This window comes from Malus sylvestris, chromosome 16, assembly GCF_916048215.2.
Source record: "Malus sylvestris chromosome 16, drMalSylv7.2, whole genome shotgun sequence".
NCBI lineage: Eukaryota > Viridiplantae > Streptophyta > Magnoliopsida > Rosales > Rosaceae > Malus > Malus sylvestris.
In genome coordinates, this window is record NC_062275.1 from 37,222,864 (window position 1) to 37,242,394 (window position 19,531).

Below are 19,531 nucleotides of genomic sequence, written 5' to 3' on the forward strand. Positions count from 1 at the left end.
TGTTAATATGGGGTACTTTTTGACCCTCAAAATAGTACTTGTAGGGAAAAAACCACAAAATGCCCAATAAAGGTCAATGTCTAAAAAAAGAACAGGAAGTCCAAGGCCCAAACGAATTAGAATGAGGCATTTTTTAGGGCTATAGCCAATCGAACACGAGTTTGGTTCAACTAAGCAACATAAAGTGCTTTTCGACCGTTAAGGACACATGGGAAGACTAGCAACTTTACGACAGAAAACTTTAGGAGTAGACCTACCCAAACACCAATCAGGCTACGTGTCGATCACCAGCCAGTGGCATAAGTCTAGGACAAGACATAAAGATAGTTGGGCCACTACTTGGAAGAGGGATCGTTGACTAGTCAAGGCAGAGCACATTGCTTGGCACATAATGATCAAGAAATATGTGCAATCTTGACTGAGTAATTGTCACTTCCTTACTGAAATCGACTGACGGGCAAAAATATTGTTAGCACACCAATCTATGTAGGTGGCGCATTAAATGCTAGAAAAGTAAAAATAGGTGAGCCCAAGGCTTTTTGGATTCATTGAGGGCCTACATAAAGGAGTGGGAACCTCGTGTAATGGGGTAGGACGATTGAGAAGAAAGAGAATATTAATCTTTAATCAAACGCCATTTGTAACGTTTGAATCATATATTTAGAGCAACACAATATATGTAGTCTAGTTTTGAGGGATGAACCACCTATATCTTGAGTTCATTTCATTTAGAGCTTTAAAATCGAGCCCATTAAAGACTAATTGTTCTAGTTTGTTAACTTACAAATTTTGAGTTAACAACCACATATATACCAATGAGATGACATTCCTAAGGAGAAGGTGAGATGAAAATCAACTTTTAACATCAAAACTACCCTCACATTTTTCAATTATGAAAAGTAAAATTTGTTTTCTTCTAGGGTATTTAAGTAATCAACCAACCAATTGTTTTATTCCGATTCCTATCATTTGAAAAACACTTGATTGAGTTTCAACTTTGCTTAAGTGGAAAGACCCTTTTGTCACTCCGATTCGTTTGTGATCCAATTACGAGTCAGGCAAGAATCCCATACGTGTCATCTCTCAGTTACTTATTCGGGGTTGCGAATACAAAACGACAAATAAGGTGTCAGATATGTTGTTGATTCACGGGAGAGCTTCGCATTTCCAGAAGCAGCGCATGTGTCATTGTCGTCAAGGCCCCAAAGGCCCAATGGGAAGTTGCCTGTTCAATCACAAAAATAATAAATAAATAAATAAATAATAAAGTATTAAATAAGGGAGTGCGGTGAGATATGGGAGAGGTAGGAGTAGCAGTGAGTGGCAGTGTAGTTGGTGGCGGAGGAGGATCATCGAAATTCGCTCTGAGGCATCCTCTTTCTCCGTTTGCGGTGGTCGGATTGAGGAACCTCCGTGCTCTTGAATTTGGGATCATCACCATCAGGTTCTTATTACTTGTCACTTTATTTAATGCAATCCGAATTCCAAATTAAGTAGTAATTAAGGATCAAACATGATGATCTGAGTGATTCTTTGCAATTTGCATGTCGAGATCCTTCCAAATTTCCAATCCACAGTGTAAGTATTTGGTATATTCAATGGCAACCAATGACTCCAGCTTAATGTGTATGTAGCATTAGAAACTCTTTTTAATTTATCTTTTAATATTTTTTCTTAAGGAAAACTAATTAAAATAGTTTGAGAATTTTGAGTTTTAACGAAAATGACAAAATAAAGGGTAAATTGAATAGCAGTTAATTTTTTAGCGTAAAAATATGATTTTTCTTTAAAATAAACAGTACCAGAGCTTTTCGTTAAAGTTCCATTTTTCTTATGGTAGGCAGATTTTCATATACGAGAAATGACATTTTCCCTTCGCAAGGCCAAGGGTGGGGAGTATAAATCAAGAAATGGTTTAAAAGATATGCATATGGGGTGTGCTATCTCCACACCTCTTTTTATTTCTCACACATCCTTGTTAATTTCTATCTTTGATCTTCTTCAATTCATCTGGTCCAACAGGTGAAAATTAAAAAGGTTGCATATATGTACATCTAGATATTGAAATGCACCATTTTATAATAATTGTGTGGTAGCTGAGTTGTGATACTTTCTCAAAGGATACAAGCCCACTCAAATTTCTCTGTTTTGTATTTTCCAAAATGATTAAGTAATCTTTGTTTCAGTATTTTGTCATAGAGATGTGGAGTAAACTGTTGGATTCAAAAATGCACTTTCCCTTAAGATATTGTTGTTTCTCGTGCAAGGCGTTTGATCATTACTGAAAGATTTACGGTGAAAATTTTGGCATGCAGAAAGAAGAGGTCTGCTGAAAGGTTGGTTACTGAATGTTTGGTATCTAAAATGGCTGATTACAAAGGGAAGGCAGTCACTGCAGATGCCACGTCAGGAGCTATGATTTTCGAGCCTATTGTTGAGGATGGAATATTCCGATTTGATTGTTCTGCAAATGATCGAAATGCAGCACATCCTAGTGTCTCTTTTACTAATAGCAAGGATAGAGAAACACCAATAATGAATCACAACACACCTTCATATGTCCCAAGTTTCGAATGCCTTTTGGGGCAGCAGATTGTCAAACTTGAGGTCAGCAATGGGCTTTCATACTGCATTTGGTGCTCTTATTATTAGCTATTTCTTTTTGTGTTTTCTTAACAAGTGTATTGCCCTTGCAATGTGAGAATTCCCCTATGCATCAACTAACGTGATAGAATTGCTTCTGGTGTAGCTTCCTTCCGGGACCTCTTTCTATGGAACTGGGGAAGTTAGTGGGCAACTTGAGCGAACAGGGAAAAGAGTAAGTCACTTTTGTTGGTCCATCCATGGAAAGTTTCCCCTCTCCTAAATATTTTGTACTTCTGTTTGATTTAAGGTTTTTACTTGGAACACGGATGCATGGGGCTATGGTCCTGGAACTACATCATTGTATCAGTCACATCCTTGGGTGCTGGCTGTTCTTCCAACTGGAGAGGCATTAGGAATTCTTGCTGATACAACACGGCGCTGTGAGGTGCCATGACATCTGAATCTCTTCCCTTTTGGTGTAACTTATATGTGAAATTGTGAACGTTAAACTTGTAAATTTATTGACCTACTTTTTGATTAATTGTATTTTCTTATGAGCAGATTGATCTGAGGAAAGAATCGATGATACAGTTCATTGCTCCATCCTCTTATCCGGTCATTACATTCGGTCCATTTGCTTCACCTGATGGTGTTTTGATATCTTTATCACATGTAATTGGTAAGTTCTTTAACTATTTACCACGTTCTCTTATGCTATCAAAGTGAACCATACAATATATGCACACACACACATATATAGAAAGTAAAGGGGGAAGTGCTTGTTGGTACTAATTCATGATTCAAGTTTTCTTCCTGTCTGTTTCATTTCCTCTTTCTTTTGACTAAAAGGTGACCAAACTGTAGGATTGTACACCCAGTTGAAGAGCCTTATAATTAAGTTTGTACAAATTATGATAATTTGATAGTTGTACGAGTCTTCTAGTGCTGAATTTTGCATTGACAGTTAATAAATTGTCTTAGCATTCATAATTTCAATTTGACGTCTAATATACCTGTAATATAAGATAAATTTAATAATATAAGTACTAAATGTGGTGAGTTTTGAAGAGAACACAGGTATATGACAGAAATTATATGTTATGTGATTTCTTTTGATAATTCTTTTTAATTTTAGTGTATTTGTTTTTATTGTTGCTAATTTTCTCACTAGGGACTGTATTTATGCCCCCAAAGTGGTCCTTAGGCTATCATCAATGTCGTTGGAGCTATGACTCTGATAAGAAAGTTCAAGAGGTAGGTTCATAAAAAATATCTCAAGTTAAAACTCTCTCTCTCTCTCTTTCTTAGGCTATCACCCATGCATAGTTTTCTCTCACTTTCTCTTGTTGGTTACATGTTTCGTCAAATACATTTTCAAATACTATGCCATCAATTGTTTATGGTGATACGGACAACATATAAATGAGCTTGACAAATAGAATCTCACCAGTTTTACATCATAGTTATGTAAATTCTTTGACACATATAGTTAGTACCAATTTCTACAGCATGTGATCAATTTGCATGATCATTGACCGGCTTACACTTGCAGATTACAAGAACATTTCGAGCGAAGGGTATTCCTTGTGACGTCATATGGATGGATATTGATTACATGGATGGCTTTCGTTGTTTCACTTTTGACAAGGTATACTTTCCCTTAAATGTTCTTTATTAGTGACTATACATTGGGTGGTTTCCATCACATCATGTCTTCTGATTAGCTTGGTGCTATTTTGAATGAGTCGTTCTGACTGGGTTCATTTGTGGAATTTTTCTGGATGTCTTTGACTTTTACTTCTAGTGTGAGTCGTCTCATTTTATGTTACTTTTGGAGATGTAGAGAGAATTTACATGGACATATTTAATTGCTTGTCAGACCCGCAACTTATGTGGTGTGAAGTGTAAACATAAGTGTAGCTTGTTGGTGTGTAGCTGTGGCATTAATAACCACATGAGAAACTAGTAACATGCACTGAAAAGACAAAAAAATAAAAAAGAATTAAAGTTACAGAACAACATCTATGAAATGTCCCATTTTATGATTGACTGAAACTAACCATTTGAATCCATCTGTAGCGTACTATCGTAATTAATATGTTGTTATTGACTTCAACCTCTGAAGCTATGAGAAATAGGATCAAAGTCGGTAGCTAGATAGATGAGTTCCAGGGAAAAGATCCCAAGGGAATCTTTCTGATGTTTCTGAGGGAAAAAAAAGAATACAAAGTCTGGTAACATCCTTACCCTCGACTGCTTAAACAAGTATTTAGTAGCAGTCCTCCCAGAATACTGAAAAAGTCACACGACTGTCACATGACCATTTAAGAAAAGACTATAAACAGCATCCATAAAATTATATGAAACATAATTGATAAGAAAACAACTAAGCCAAGCAGCTAGTGAGTAAAGTTACTCTTGGAAAACCTCGTACGTGCTCCAACTTCAACCCCATCGTGAAGGAAAAAGTTAATTCTCTGAGAAAGCCTCCAAAAATCAAGCATAGTCTTCTTCAGAAATACATGTACTGTCACTAGTAAGTTTACCGAACTATACTAAGAATTGCATAAACTGGTTGCTTGAAGTTGCTTGACTTCTAATTGCGTTGAAAGTTGTCCTTTATTATGTTTTTCTAACAAATACACCATCGTGAACAGTTAAGAGTGGGCTAATTTGAACGCTCCGATGGAATCTATTTTATTTTATTTTGGATGAGAAACTTATTGCCATTCATTATGGACTGACATACGCAGATGTTGTCATTGTTGGCTCAATCAACAATGGACAAGATCGTGAGCAAGTCAAATAGTTCTAGTATGAGACACTTCTCAATCCTACACTTATGTATTTGTATTAAACTGAGCCTAGGAAATTAGAATAGTACTCTCATTCTAGAAGTAAAGTAAACACTAACAGTTCTTTCGGGTGGTTTGGCTAAAAGAATGGCATAATTTTGTGGATAACAGTGGGACTGCATTTAATTTCTTATGGATCAAGGTTAGACTGTAGGAGTGTTTCCTAGGCCCATTGTTTATTTTTTTATGGTCCAGGTTGTTTGGCTGTATTTTATTGGTCTTCTGTTCAATGTTTGTATTGCCTGCCCATTGTGGTGGTTGTGTTTAGTGATCCCTCTATGGACTACTGGTTCACTGTATATGTTTACTGTTCCTGTTATTATATAAAGCTGTTGTCTTCCTATTAACAGAATGGGCATTGGACTGTCATTCCTTACAAAAGAATTTCATCATGATGATATCTTTCAGGAACATTGTTCTGTTCCTATAAACACAATGGATTCTTAGTTTCATTCCTTACAAAGCAATTTCATTTTGATGATATCTTTCAGGAGCGCTTTCCAGATCCAAAATCATTGGTAAAGGGTCTAAATCAAAATGGTATCAAGGCAATCTGGATGCTTGACCCAGGGATAAAACAGGAAGATGGTTATTTTGTCTATGATAGTGGTTGTAAAAGTGATGTCTGGATTTCAAGGGCAGATGGAAGACCATTTGTTGGTACATTTTCTCTATGTAATGGAAATAGAAACCGAACCTAATAAGTTACCATGTTAAGATTTTCTTTCCATTTTCAGGGGATGTGTGGCCTGGGCCTTGTGTTTTTCCAGACTACACACAGGCAAAAGTTCGATCTTGGTGGTCCAATTTAGTCAAAGATTTCACTTTAAATGGTGTTGACGGAATATGGAATGATATGAATGAACCAGCTGTTTTTAAGGTAGCTTTATAATTGTTTATTGTGCTTTGCAGTTTTTTCATTGGTGTTGAATCTATTTTCCTTGCTCCCTTTTTCAGACTGTCACAAAAACGATGCCCGAGAGCAATATTCATAAGGGGGATGATGAACTTGGAGGGTGTCAGAATCATTCACACTATCACAATGTATAATTTACTCAACCTTACTGCTGTGTTCTTCATATTACGTGCTTTTCACGGTTAGTTTTAGCCTTTTAGGTTCAACTCTTTTGAACATCCCTTTCTTATGGCATCCTGGTAGGCGAATGAGCCGTACTGGTTTGTGAATGTCTTTTGTTTCATTGTTGTATCACCAATACTATATGTGCAAAACTTCTGAGCTTCAGTTTGCTGATTTTTCTGCATTCTAGGTCTATGGCATGCTAATGGCAAGGTCTACTTATGAAGGAATGAAGCTGGGTAATGAAAAAAAACGCCCTTTTGTTCTCACCAGAGCTGGATTTAGTGGTAGCCAACGGTATGCTGCAACGTGGACAGGAGATAATCTTTCAACTTGGGAGCACCTCCATATGAGCATTTCCATGGTTCTTCAATTGGTATGTTTACTCACTGTTTACCTAAAGCAAAGTTGTGGACTTCAATTTGTTTTCCTTGCCTGTTCATCTATAGTTGGTTTGTTGTACAAGAACCATGTGTGCTCTGTATGACAGATCATATCTACAAAAGAAGGTTGAATTTAAATTATGGTCAACTCTTCTTCTCTAGACTTTCTGTTATAAGTATTTTCTTTCGATAAGCTATATTTATTGGCAGCTACATTCTTATTTGTGCTTCATATGCTCTCTCTCTCTCTCTCTCACGCACACACATCGGTGCTCTTAATATTTCCTTCTTCTTTTTTCCTTCAGTCTTAATGACAATATTAGTTTGAGATTTTTCAAAGGTTTGAATTATTTTTAAAGGGGATGAACCCCCACCCAAAATACATAAAAAAAAAAGTTTGTCTGAGCATCTTTGTCCTACCCTTTTTGTAATTACTTTGACTTTGTTTTCAGGGACTTAGTGGTCAGCCACTATCAGGGCCTGATATTGGTGGTTTTGGTGGAAATGCAACACCCAAGCTCTTTGGACGGTGGATGGGTATAGGTTCTATGTTTCCCTTTTGCCGTGGGCACTCTGAAATGGACACGATTGACCATGAGCCCTGGTCGTTTGGGGAAGAGGTTTGTCCTGCTTGAGCTTTATGAAAAAGTTTTGTGTTTCCTGAATTATCCCTTTATTTATGGTGGCTGGTGCATCTGGTTGAGCCACTTTACCGTTACAGTGGAGTAAGATAATCTTCTTTCAAACCAGATAATAACTGTTATACATATAGGACTCCAGCTATGTCTTCTACTCTATTAGTTTTTCCAATTATTTTTGTGTAGTGCCCCTATGATTTTAATTTCTAATCATTTATTACCTACAAAATAAAACACTTGGAAACCTAGGTTTTGGGTGTGTTTTCTATGCAGCTCCATGTTTCTTTATGCACTTTGGTGCCTATCTACAAGAATAAGGGCGACGTACAAAATTGCATGAACTATAGAGGTATTAAGCTAATGAGTCATATAATGAAGCTTTGGGAGAGAGTCATTGAGCATAGATTGAGGCAAGAGACACGGGTTTCGGACAACCAATTCGGGTTCATGCCAGGATGCTCAACCATGGAGGCAATCTATCTCTTACGAAGATTGATGGAAAGATATAGAGATGGGAAAAAAGATTTACACATGGTCTTTATAGATTTGGAAAAAGCGTATGATAGGGTTCCAAGAGACATTCTTTGGAGGATTTTAGAGAAGAAATGAGTACGAGTAGCATATATCTAAGCTATAAATGATATGTATGATGGAGCAAGGATTGCCGTAAGAACTCATGAAGGACAAACCGAAAGCTTCCTCATAACTGTAGGGTTACATCAAGGCTCATCCTTAAGTCCTTACCTTTTTGCATTGGTAATGGATGAGTTAACATGACATATTCAAGTTGATATCCCTTAGTGTATGTTTTTCGCAGACGATATAGTGTTGATAGATGAAACTCAGGAAGCGGTAAATGCGAAGCTTAACCTTTGGAGAGAAATGTTGGAATCTAAAGGTCTTCGCCTAAGCCGATAAAAGACAGAATATATGGAGTGCAAGTTCAGTGCAAATGGAGGCCAAAATGAGTTAGGGGTGAGGATCGGAGATCAGGAAATACCAAAGAGCGACAGCTTTTGCTACCTAGGATCTATCTTGCAAAAGAACGGAGAATTAGATGGAGACCTCAACCATAGAATACAAGCTGGATGGATGAAGTGGAAGAGTGCATTCGGCGTGTTGTGTGATCGCCGTATGCCACTGAAGCTCAAGGGAAAATTTTATAGGATGGCAATAAGGCCGGCGATGCTGTATGGCACAGAATGTTGGGCTGTGAAGAATCAACACGTACATAAAATGGGTGTAGCGGAGATGAGGATGCTTCGTTGGATGTGTAGGCACACAAGAAAGGATAAGATTAGGAATGAGGATATCCGAGGTAAAGTAGGAGTAGCCGAAATTGAAGGAAATATGAGAGAAAATCAGTTACGGTGGTTTGGACATGTGCAAAGAAGGCCTACTGACGCTCTGGTTTGAAGATATGACTACAGGACAGAGGTTCAGAGTCAAAAGATTAAAGGAAGAGCTAGGAAAACTTTGGAAAAGACCCTAAGAAAAGATTTGGAGTACTTGGATCTAACGGAAGAAATGACACAGAACCGAGCGCAATGGCGTTCTAGGATTCATATAGCCGACCCCACTTAGTGGGAAAAGGCTTTGTTGTTGTTGTAAGGAAGTTGGAACAATTTATATACTCGTAATTATGTTGACAAACCCTAAAAAGTCTAATGCTTCTGTGGTTTCTACATATACTGTTATGTTATATATATAGAGTTGTAGACATGTATATGTATATATACATATATATATATATAATAATTATATATAGATAAAATGTTTCAAAAACGTACAAAAAAGAATCCAGCAGTAGATAAAAGGTTCACAATCTTAACAGCACAAAGAATCTCTAAAGAGCATTCAATTTCACAATCGAAACCTGATGGTCACTGAAATTCACTTTGCACCCTAAACTTTAAAACGTTGCAATGATAAACCTAAATTTTGGATACCATGTAATGTCGACCCTCAGTTAGTTGGACCCTTACCTGCTGTGTGGGACCCATTTTTGTGACAGGGATGCCAAATTTACACCACATAGAAAATAAAAAGATAACAAACTGTAAAAAGACACATGGCCTTTTGAAAATATGTAAAAATGTAAACACTCTATAATGCTAAAAGAAGAAATGAAACTGCTTCTCCTCCATGGAGCAGCAGTGTCTCACCACCTTGGCCAAGTATCATCTCCAATCTATGTTCTTTTATAAGTCCAGAGCATGCTTCTGTCGGGACAGAAAGATACCCTGTACTTTGATCTTGCAACTTTGATGCCCAAATTTACTTCAGTGCTTTGATCGTATGTTCTGTTTTACTTCAGTTTATGACGTTACCTCAACTCTTATGTGAAATCAATCATGCAGAAAATGATATTCAGTTGTAATCCACTGCTGCTTGTTTAATTTGTGCTTTTGTGTTTTTAGATTTACGGATGGTTTTGTGCCTACCATGATTCAGAACTAATTTCAATTTTATGTCAGTGTGAAGAAGTATGCCGTTTAGCATTAATTAGGCGCTACCGTCTTCTACCACATATTTACACTCTCTTCTATATGGCTCATACAACAGGCACTCCAGTGGCAAGTCCTACATTTTTTGCTGGTGGGTTTTTTATGCTCTTGAATTGTCTATTGGACCTGATCACCTTTTTAAGCAGCTAATTACATTGTCAAATGCTTGTGTAGATCTCAAGGACTCCAGCTTAAGGAAATTGGAGAATTCTTTTTTGTTGGGTCCACTTCTAGTCATTGCCAGGTTCTCGCACTTTTCCCACAAGATAAAAAGCCAAATCATTTTACATTATGCTTTTAATTGTTCAGCTTCCATCTTCTATGGTTTTTGTAGTCTGTCCTTGTGCTTTTTAGCAGACCGATAGTGAATTTGACATCATCTTTGAGAAAAAAAGGCTTACCAATCTTCTGTTTTACCTCTTCTTATTAGTAAATCTTTTCATTTATATAGAAAAACAACTTTGCAGAACAGATGCCTCATGCAATACATTTATATGCATCATGCAATAGTCAATGTGCTTGCAATATCTTTTCTAAATTGTTTATTTTCTGTTGTGAGAACTAAGACCTGAGTTTACCAAAGATTTTGGTTAGAATTAAGTGTTACTTCCTTTCCTGCTTCAGTTGGATGTGATTCTATCACTCATGTTCCTGACTTTTTATTTCCACCTTATAGTTTGCTTCCATCATTGGGAAATATACAAAAAGTTATATATTTATTACTGTTCCCTCTGAACCTGTTGCGTGAATGCTTTCTGGTTAAATTTAATTCATGGATGGTGTAGAGGGGATTCAGTTTTGGAATTTCATTGATTAGAAACGATCCTCACATTTTGTTCTGACATCCTTTTTTTCATGGTCAGCACTGAGCCTGGTCAGGGGATGGATAGTTTGCAGTTCACATTGCCCAAAGGAATTTGGTTGAGTTTTGATTTTGGTGATTCACATCCAGTATGTATTACCGTACATATTGATATGTTTAAGTTTCCAATTTTGTCTTAATATTTACTTTCCACCTCATTTCTTTGTTTCTCTTTTCATTCTCTTCTGGTTATTGCAGGATTTACCAGCTTTATATTTGCAAGGTGGAGCAATTATTCCCGTGGGTCCTCCTCATCAGCATCTTGGCGAATCTAATCAATTAGAAGACTTGACACTCCTTGTGGCTTTAGATGAAGATGGTAATTGTGTTCTGTCAATTTCCTCCCGAAAAAATTGGATTGTTTGGTTGTTATTTAGTAACATCAACAGTTTCAAGTTTTAGTGGTCTTGCCGTACTTGAGGTCAAATGATTTATCATACTTGGTATGTACCTATCTATTATAATATACATAAGAAATTATGAGGTTGAACCCAGAAGGATTGATTAGGACAACCTAATTTTGAAAATCTTGCCTAACTAATTGATCAAAAGTTGTATCTCTTCTTGAATAAAAATTATGTTCACTAGAACCATAAAAAATTTCAATTGTAGATAGCTCTAAGGCCTTGACAACATGAAGAGGAGTCCATAATCCATGTGTTTTGCAGTTCTTCTCGTTTTTCTTAATAAAACCAGTTCTTATTAGGAAAGAATTACAATTAGGTTTTGTTTTTCAACATTTGTAGTAAAAACTTTGCACTTAGAAGCTTTATGAATGATCTCATTATTTACAGGGAAAGCTAAAGGTGTTCTCTATGAAGATGATGGTGATGGATACGAGTTCATGAATGGTGGATTCTTGTTGACACACTATATTGCTGAACTTCAATCTTCTACTGTTACCATTGAAGTTTTAAAAACTGAAGGATCTTGGAAGAGGCCAAAACGTCGGCTGCATGTGCAATTATTGCTTGGTGGAGGGGCAATGGTATGGCTTCTTTTCTGGAGGTATACCAATTAGGTGTCTGAGACTATCTTGTGCTAATAAAGTACCATATCAATCCTGAATCCCTCAAACAGGTTGATACATGGGGCAATGATGGAGAGGTTCTTCAGATCGTAATGCCTTCAGAACAGGAAGTTGGGAAGCTGGTTTCCACTAGTGAGAAGCAATACCGAACTCGTTTGGGTAACACTTCTATTCTTACTTTATTCGGTCTCATATTATCCTCAACGTGTAGCTAAAGTTTTTCTAATGCCACTTAGTTTTCAGCTATAATTAGCTTCTCTGAAACTGTCTAAATAGATTGCATGAAGTAGGCTCCATGTAACCATCTGGATTTCATAAAGCAAGGGCAAGGATGATCCTTAGTACAGGACCTAAAAAATGGATGGTCCCAATCATTGAGCAGACTGAAATTGGGATGTTCCCGATTAATGCATGTATCAGTGACAGTGCTCCTGACTAATGCATCTTAAATTGTTAATGTAGAAACTGCCAAGCCTATTCCAGATGCGGAAGTGACTTCTGCGCACAAAGGAATAGAACTTTCGAGGATTCCTATTGAACTGAAAGGTGGTGATTGGGATATTAAAGTCGTTCCCTGGATTGGTGGTAGAATTATTTCCATGATGCACCGCCCTTCAGGTAGTTCTTTTACGATTATCTTTTATTTATTAATATATGTAGAGTGTATTTTATTTATATGGTCGCTAAATATATTTAACTTGTGAATAAACCATTGTCCAATATTCATGTACTCATGGTGGATATCATACTTCACTCCACTGTAGTTATCAAATAGATTTATTTTTCTGTTCAACAAAATTACCCAAGGAACAGCTACCACTGCACGATTCCACAAAATACTAGTTTTCCACCACCAAAAGACATACTTTTCACAATGAATGTTTAAGAATGAATTAAGAATTTAGCCCAACCAATCCCTGCAACCTCAACCAACCGCCACCACAGCCCCAAAGAACATAGAGAATGTAAAACTAAGTGAGTTTAAAATGAACCTCCTTTTTGCACTAATAACACCAATGAGGAGAAAGATAAATATTGGGTCTTCTTGTTTGTGACTAATTACAAATGTTTGCTCTTCTTTGAGATACGATTCATGCCAAAAGGCGAACCTTAGGAGCGGACTTTCAAATCATTTTAGCAGGCTGGAACACAGCAAGTGTCTACTTTCAGTTATTACACGGAGAATTAAAAATATCTTACAAGTTACAATCCCTAGTGTGTCAAACTCCTAGTGTGGACTATGTGCTGAAACCTGAATATTCTCCAAAACAATCCCTAGTGTGGCAAACTCCTTGATCTCTTATGTTCACATAAATTTCTTCAAAAAACCAAAAAGTCCAATTTTCTTGTTCTGCACAAACCTCTGCCATATCGGCCACCCTATAATTTTGACCCATAGCCTCAAAAGGCTAGGAAATTTTGAGCACGAGGGTTAGTCATGAAGTGATAAATATTGAAGTGAGGGATGAGGTTTGCTATGTATTTTGTAGTTTGGCAATGACTGAGATTTTTAGCTACCATGAGTCTATTCTGTTACACAAAGGCGTTATCTATCAAAGAAATTTCTAAACCCGCCCTGAGTTTAAGTCATTTTCTTCCCATTTTTGGGTGATGAGGCTGAATAGACTAAATTTTGTTTTAGTGATACTCTTATGATTGATACTTTCATGTGGTGATTGCAGGGACACAGTGGCTTCACAGTAGAGTTGACATTAATGGGTATGAAGAGTATAGTGGTACTGAGTACCGCTCTGCTGGATGTACTGAGGAATACAATGTTACAGAGTGAGTTACTGAAATGAAATATTGGGGTTTTTAGCCAATAGGCTTAATCATTATGCCATAAGTATCTTTAGTTCCCAAAGACATTCTTGTAGTCAAACTAGAAAGTTTTTTCATGTAAATAATCCTTTAGTTTTGAGCCTCAAACATCCCATTGGGTTTTGAAGATTTTGTCAACCGGTAGGAATTTAAAATATTAGGTCGTTTTTTATCCTAGACAGCTCTTGCGTTAGGCACAAAAGAAGGGGTGAAACCACAACTTTACACCTCACTTCATATTATTGTGTTTTATCTAGTTTCCATCAATTAATACGTCATTCTATGTTCATTGCAAAATATGTGAGAGTTTGAGCCACATTTTTTTTTTTGGTCAATGAGTTTGAGCCACATTGAATCTTCATGAAGGATCCCCTTTTTTTTTTTTTTTTTTTTTTTTAAATCTGATCGAGTAAAAATAAAGGGAGTAAATGGATACATATGGGTAGGGTAATAATATACATATATAAGTACAGATGTGCATGTATGTATTCTCAGTAGTTAGGAATCCACAATCTGTATATCGAACCTAAAGTACATTTTGATAGTTCTTGTAGCTCCATTTTATTCTGTCAAATCTCTATGCAGACGGAATCTTGAGCATGCTGGAGAGGAGGAATCTATTCTGTTAGAAGGTGATATTGGGGGTGGTTTGGTTCTCCAACGACAGTTACATATTCCAAAGAATGATCCCAAGGTTTTCCGAGTTGACTCTAGCATTATAGCATGCAAAGTTGGTGCTGGTTCTGGTGGATATTCAAGGTTTGTTCCAAATTACAATTTCCCATCCCTTTTCTTTTATCTCTAATCACACAGAAACATATAACCAGTAAAAACTTTGTATACATTGTCCCCTCTTAGTTCTATGCCTTTTAATTTATTGTCATTTGCAATAAAATTTGGTTTCCTTTTAAAAACAATGTATAAGTTATATTGCATAATTTGTTTTGTAATTTTTTCTTTGCAGGCTGGTCTGCCTGAGAGTACACCCAATGTTCACCCTCTTGCACCCTACAGAATCTTATGTCTCATTTACAGCCATCGATGGGTCAAAGCATGAAATTTGGCCTGAATCCGATGAGCAGTTGTTTCAAGGGGATTTACTGCCTAATGGTAATGCTATCTTTCTTGCAGTCTTTTTACCTTCATTACAAAGTGACATTTGAATTTTATTATCCTACTGAAGATGCAGAACTACTTTTGATCCCTTAAGTAAACGACTAACAACACAGTATGGACTATACCACTTTGATTTTGAATGTTCTACTTCCAGAGGGTTTTTTGTGGAAAACAATAATATTAGATACAATTTGAGTACGAACAAATCAACAAAGAAGAAAATTAGCTAAGTATGGGTTTTAGGCCTTGCCTAGTTTAAGAACATAGGATCTCAACGTGACTGGAGAAGTGAAGACAATTTTGGGATTCTTAGCATTTCTCGTTCCTTTTTCCTCTTGCTTTCTATGTCATTACATTCATAAAAACATTTAGGTTATTAAGGTTTTTTACTTTGACAAGGATTGTCCCGAAACCGAAAGATTAGACTATTGGAAAGAGGCAACATGAAACTCATACCACACCATGTTAAATGGACGTGGGTAAATGAGTGGTTTACAAGTCTTGCCTAGGTTTCAGAAAGTGGAGCAAAAGGATTAGTCCCCATTATCATTCTTTCCCTTGCTCAAATGTGTGTGGAGATGATGACGCGAATTATCAACGGGGCATTGTTTTCTATCAAATGCAGTCTCCTTTTAAATCTGGTTTTCTTAGATCCTACTTATAGACACTAATTGATATTAGAAGATCGTCACTGCAACATAAGAGTTTGAAAAGAGATATCTGAGGAAATTTGTGATGTCTTCCCTGAATGGTTATTTATCCCATTTTGGGCTACAACTGAGCTGATTCATTATATGAACCGCACGACTGTAGAGCTCAACTGCTGAAAATAATCATTTTTGAAAAGTTTTGAGTTCACTCTTCTCGGAGTTGTATCATGAATTGCTGTAACTTACCTCTGATATAAAAAAAAATTCGTCGTTATTTTTGGACAGGTGAATGGATGCTCATCGATAAATGCGTTGGGTTGGGGCTTGTGAATCGCTTTGATGCTAGCCAAGTTTACAAGTGCCTAATCCATTGGGGAACTGGAACTGTTAATTTGGAGCTGTGGTCCGAGGACAGGCCGGTTTCTAAGCAATCACCTCTTAGAATTGCCCACGAGTATGAGGTTGTGACACTCCCGTAGAATAGTTAGTCATCTTCATCCAACTCATTTGCATTTACCAATTCCAAACTAGTAAATAAAAAATGTCTCAACTTGGAGGTACAAAGTGTCGATTCGAGAAGTGCATCTTGATACTACATTTTCATGTGAAATTTGGGATTCTGAAATTGTACATTGTAGTAAGGGAGTTTTAACAAAACACTTCCGGTACTATTCACTTTTAAATAAAAAACCATATTTATACATTTTCCTGGTACCATTCACTATACCTTTAAAAATGATTTTTCATTAAAAAGAGAAGTTTTTTTTTAGATTTTTCGTTAGTTTTCCTTTGTTATATAAAGCAATATAGTGCCATTTCATCAGTGATAACCAATTGGAGCTGGTGATTCCCTCAGTTCCCGTCCATTGTAGTGTATATCCTGCAGTTCAAGGCACATATAAGGATATTAAACACCAATTTGAAACTAATCAAGCAAGAACAACCGAATCGATTTAAACAAGTTAATCCTTATTACCGATGCAAAGTGATTGACATCGCGGTGGTGTGCCTCATCCGCCCTAACAACCGCAACAACATCTCTCAGAGTCGAGTCGGGTGGCAGCTGCCAGTAATCAATGGCAATCGCCGGAGCTGGCACATTCTCTATGTTCCCTTTATCCAGCTCCTTGAGGAACTCAGTGTACGAGTGGATTGCTTCCTCCTCAAGGTACCCAACCATTCGATGAGCGAATTTCGGGGAAACCATATACCCTACGAAGTAGGCGTTGAAGAAGACGCCTTGAACCGCAAAGACGAGGGCACGCTCGTACCACTTGGGGTTGGCTACTTCCATAAATGTCATGAGGTGCATTCGCTCGTTCTCGGCTTCTTCCAGCAGAGCTTTGATCCACCCTCCGCTGTGCTCGAACCGCCGTAGGGACTTGCAGTGCAGCAGCATCCCTCCTACCATTCCGGGAACTGCTGCCACTGTTTCTAGCATCATTGCTCGGCACCCATACCGCCTCTGATATTGTATATACCCATTACCCACCCACCCAGCATTATATTATTTCACAAGAAATTATAAATCAAAGTAAATAAAAACCCTAATTAACAGTTGATCCTAATATAGGAGCACCAAAACTTGAGCAACACACTTTCGATAGCAATATTTTCTCTACTATTATAAAATCAAGAAATTTACGGATTCACCATGATAGAAAGTGCCAAACAAATTTTATTTAGACATAAATTGATTCATCGAGAAATCATGTAATTAGTTAAATAGGAAAATAAAAGTCAGACATGGGATGCCATGTTTGTGAGAACAATTAATTATGAAAAAGGCATGCATATACCCAAGTAATCACCATAGAGATTAAAACATTCAAGAAAGTATTCACGTAAAAGAAAAAAGTCATTTGTCACTCTTTAATGAAGATATATAAAACAAAATAATGAGGCAAATAGGATTTTTTTTTAGTACTAATAACAATTGGAAAATGATGACCACACTTTACTGTTTATTTTTAGTCGTTGTGTTATCAATTCTCTTAATTAGGGTACTATAAGACGGTGACATCATATTTTTTACACAGAAGCAGATTCTCTGCCCTCGCACTTCCCATGCCCTCTTGTACCCTCCTGTTTTGTGTGGTCATGGTTAAACCACGTCAACGTTTTATAATATTTTTTTATAGAGATAATAATAAGACAAAAATGAATAGTAATATAAAATGTTGACGTGGCTTAACCGTGACCACACAAACAGGAGGGCACGGGAAGTGGGAGGGCAGAGAATCTGCCTCCTTTTTACACAAGTTCTAAACCATTAAATTTGTTTACTTTTAAGAGTAATGCTAGGGAGACTAAATTTGTAGACTTATTTTGCAACTAAATTACATGTCACCAATAAGAAATGAGCACGTTTATCAACATTTAAGTAATAATTCAATCATCAACTTCTATGTCATTTAGTTTACAAAATTTAGTCTACAAATTTAGTTTCCCTAGCATTACTTTACTTTTAATTGTAGAGATTTAATCTAATTAAGTTAATTAATTTTCTTTATTAAATCCAAAGTGAGTTAAACAAATTATTAAGGGAAAACGTTTTTCTCTCTCCTCCCCTCTATTTCCCCCTCACGTTCTCTCCTTCTCTCTCCCCTCGTCTCTTTCGTTTCAAGTCTCTGCAAACCAAAAAAATTTCTGTAGTGCAAACATTCATCAACTCCTTTCTTCCTAGACCAGAATATGACTTATGTCGTTCTCTTTTGAAAAAAAATATGTGAATATGATTGTACACAGAAGATTAATAACTAAAATTCCAGTCAATTTGAAAAGGAAAATAAACTCGAGATGAACTTTAAAAAAGAAAGAAGGGAGAAGAAATTTCTTGTTCTGCATATACCGAAGGAACAAAATTTATATGGAATGGAGTTAGAGTTTACCCTTATAACTTGTAAATTTATCATCGAAATTGTGATTTTATACCTATTTGATTATTTGAAAGGAATATCGTATATATGTAGTAGAACCAAATATATACCCCATGTATACCTGGAAGAATAGATCAGTAGGCCATCGGAGAGATTTGACGGTCCGGTAAGCCATTCTGTCCAACAAAGTCGTTGGCACGTGATGCTTCTTCAGATCTATCGAGACGTCCGCTTTGTACGTCTCCCATGGCTGCATCCAATATCAAGTATTTTTATTATTTCACAATATTAAACAAATAAACAAACAAACAAACAAACAAACATAAATGGTTTGTATATATATGTTTCTATTTTGCAGCAAAACAGAATTAACACTACTAATACGTACGTACGTACCCTAAAGCAAGTCCACTTCCATTCGGTTCCATCTTGCTTGGTGACTTTGGTGGGTCCCACACCCCAGTAGCTGGTGATCGTCTTCTCATCATCCTTACCACCGCCGTGGCCAGCAGCGGAAGGGGCCGTAGTGTTATGACCCTCTGCAGCCACGTCCACAGTTGCAGCACTGGTGCTAGCACTCCGGACTAGGGCACCACCACAACTGCTATGAAGATAATTCAGAGGAAGAAGATGAACGGCAGCAGCCATCAGAGGCTTATTGGCAGCGGTTGCAGTGGTGAACAGCCGTACTGTGCCCGCCATCGAGTTCGCCGCGTGTCTCCGGCTCGCCATCATCATATTATGTAGACAAAGAGAGAAGATGTAGCTAGCGTTTGTTTGTTTAATTGTTTGTAACTTTGTGAGGTATGTGTGTGATGATTTTTTAGGGATTAGGGTTTATGGTTTCTCATGAGATCTGTGTCAGGGTTTATATACCCAAGTCTCAATTGATTATTAGGTAATTTACTGATATTCTCTTGTCGCCCACGCAATTGATGAGCTGGTAGAGCCGTTCGGTGATGGAGATGAATGGCTCTAATTGTGACACGTCGTCTCTTGTTCATGGCTGTACCAAAAAGACGGGATCCTGATGGACGCTTGCCAAACACGGCCTTGCAAACCTTGCATTTTCACTCGTGTAATGACTAACGTACCCTTGAAATATTGGAACTTGCTGGCCACAGCC

General features: G+C 37.1%; 2 protein-coding genes across 3 annotated transcripts; one reads left to right on the forward strand and one right to left on the reverse strand.

Annotated features, from left to right (window-relative positions):
* The first annotated feature begins 1,192 nt into the window (after positions 1 to 1,192).
* Positions 1,193 to 16,229, forward strand: LOC126608313 (uncharacterized). 2 transcript variants are annotated; one of them, XM_050276178.1, is made up of 23 exons: positions 1,193 to 1,444; positions 2,316 to 2,607; positions 2,750 to 2,818; positions 2,894 to 3,031; positions 3,148 to 3,265; positions 3,791 to 3,840; positions 4,139 to 4,234; positions 5,933 to 6,101; positions 6,179 to 6,321; positions 6,399 to 6,485; positions 6,710 to 6,895; positions 7,355 to 7,522; positions 10,018 to 10,138; positions 10,222 to 10,291; positions 10,911 to 10,998; positions 11,108 to 11,228; positions 11,704 to 11,897; positions 11,990 to 12,098; positions 12,402 to 12,557; positions 13,622 to 13,724; positions 14,346 to 14,519; positions 14,725 to 14,870; positions 15,812 to 16,229. In XM_050276178.1, the coding sequence occupies exons 1-23, from the start codon at positions 1,296 to 1,298 to the stop codon at positions 16,003 to 16,005; spliced, it is 3,141 nt and encodes a 1,046-aa protein (XP_050132135.1). In that variant the 5' UTR covers positions 1,193 to 1,295; the 3' UTR covers positions 16,006 to 16,229. The 2 variants fall into 2 exon arrangements, with proteins under 2 accessions (XP_050132135.1, XP_050132134.1); XM_050276177.1 differs by having other exon boundaries at positions 1,194 to 1,444; positions 3,758 to 3,840.
* On the reverse strand, positions 16,098 to 19,257 carry LOC126608316 (ubiquinol oxidase 2, mitochondrial-like). The gene is made up of 4 exons (XM_050276181.1): positions 18,802 to 19,257; positions 18,527 to 18,655; positions 16,503 to 16,991; positions 16,098 to 16,406 (listed from the first exon to the last, which is right to left on the reverse strand). The coding sequence occupies exons 1-4, from the start codon at positions 19,141 to 19,143 to the stop codon at positions 16,347 to 16,349; spliced, it is 1,020 nt and encodes a 339-aa protein (XP_050132138.1). The 5' UTR covers positions 19,144 to 19,257; the 3' UTR covers positions 16,098 to 16,346.
* Between the last annotated feature and the right edge of the window lie 274 nt (positions 19,258 to 19,531).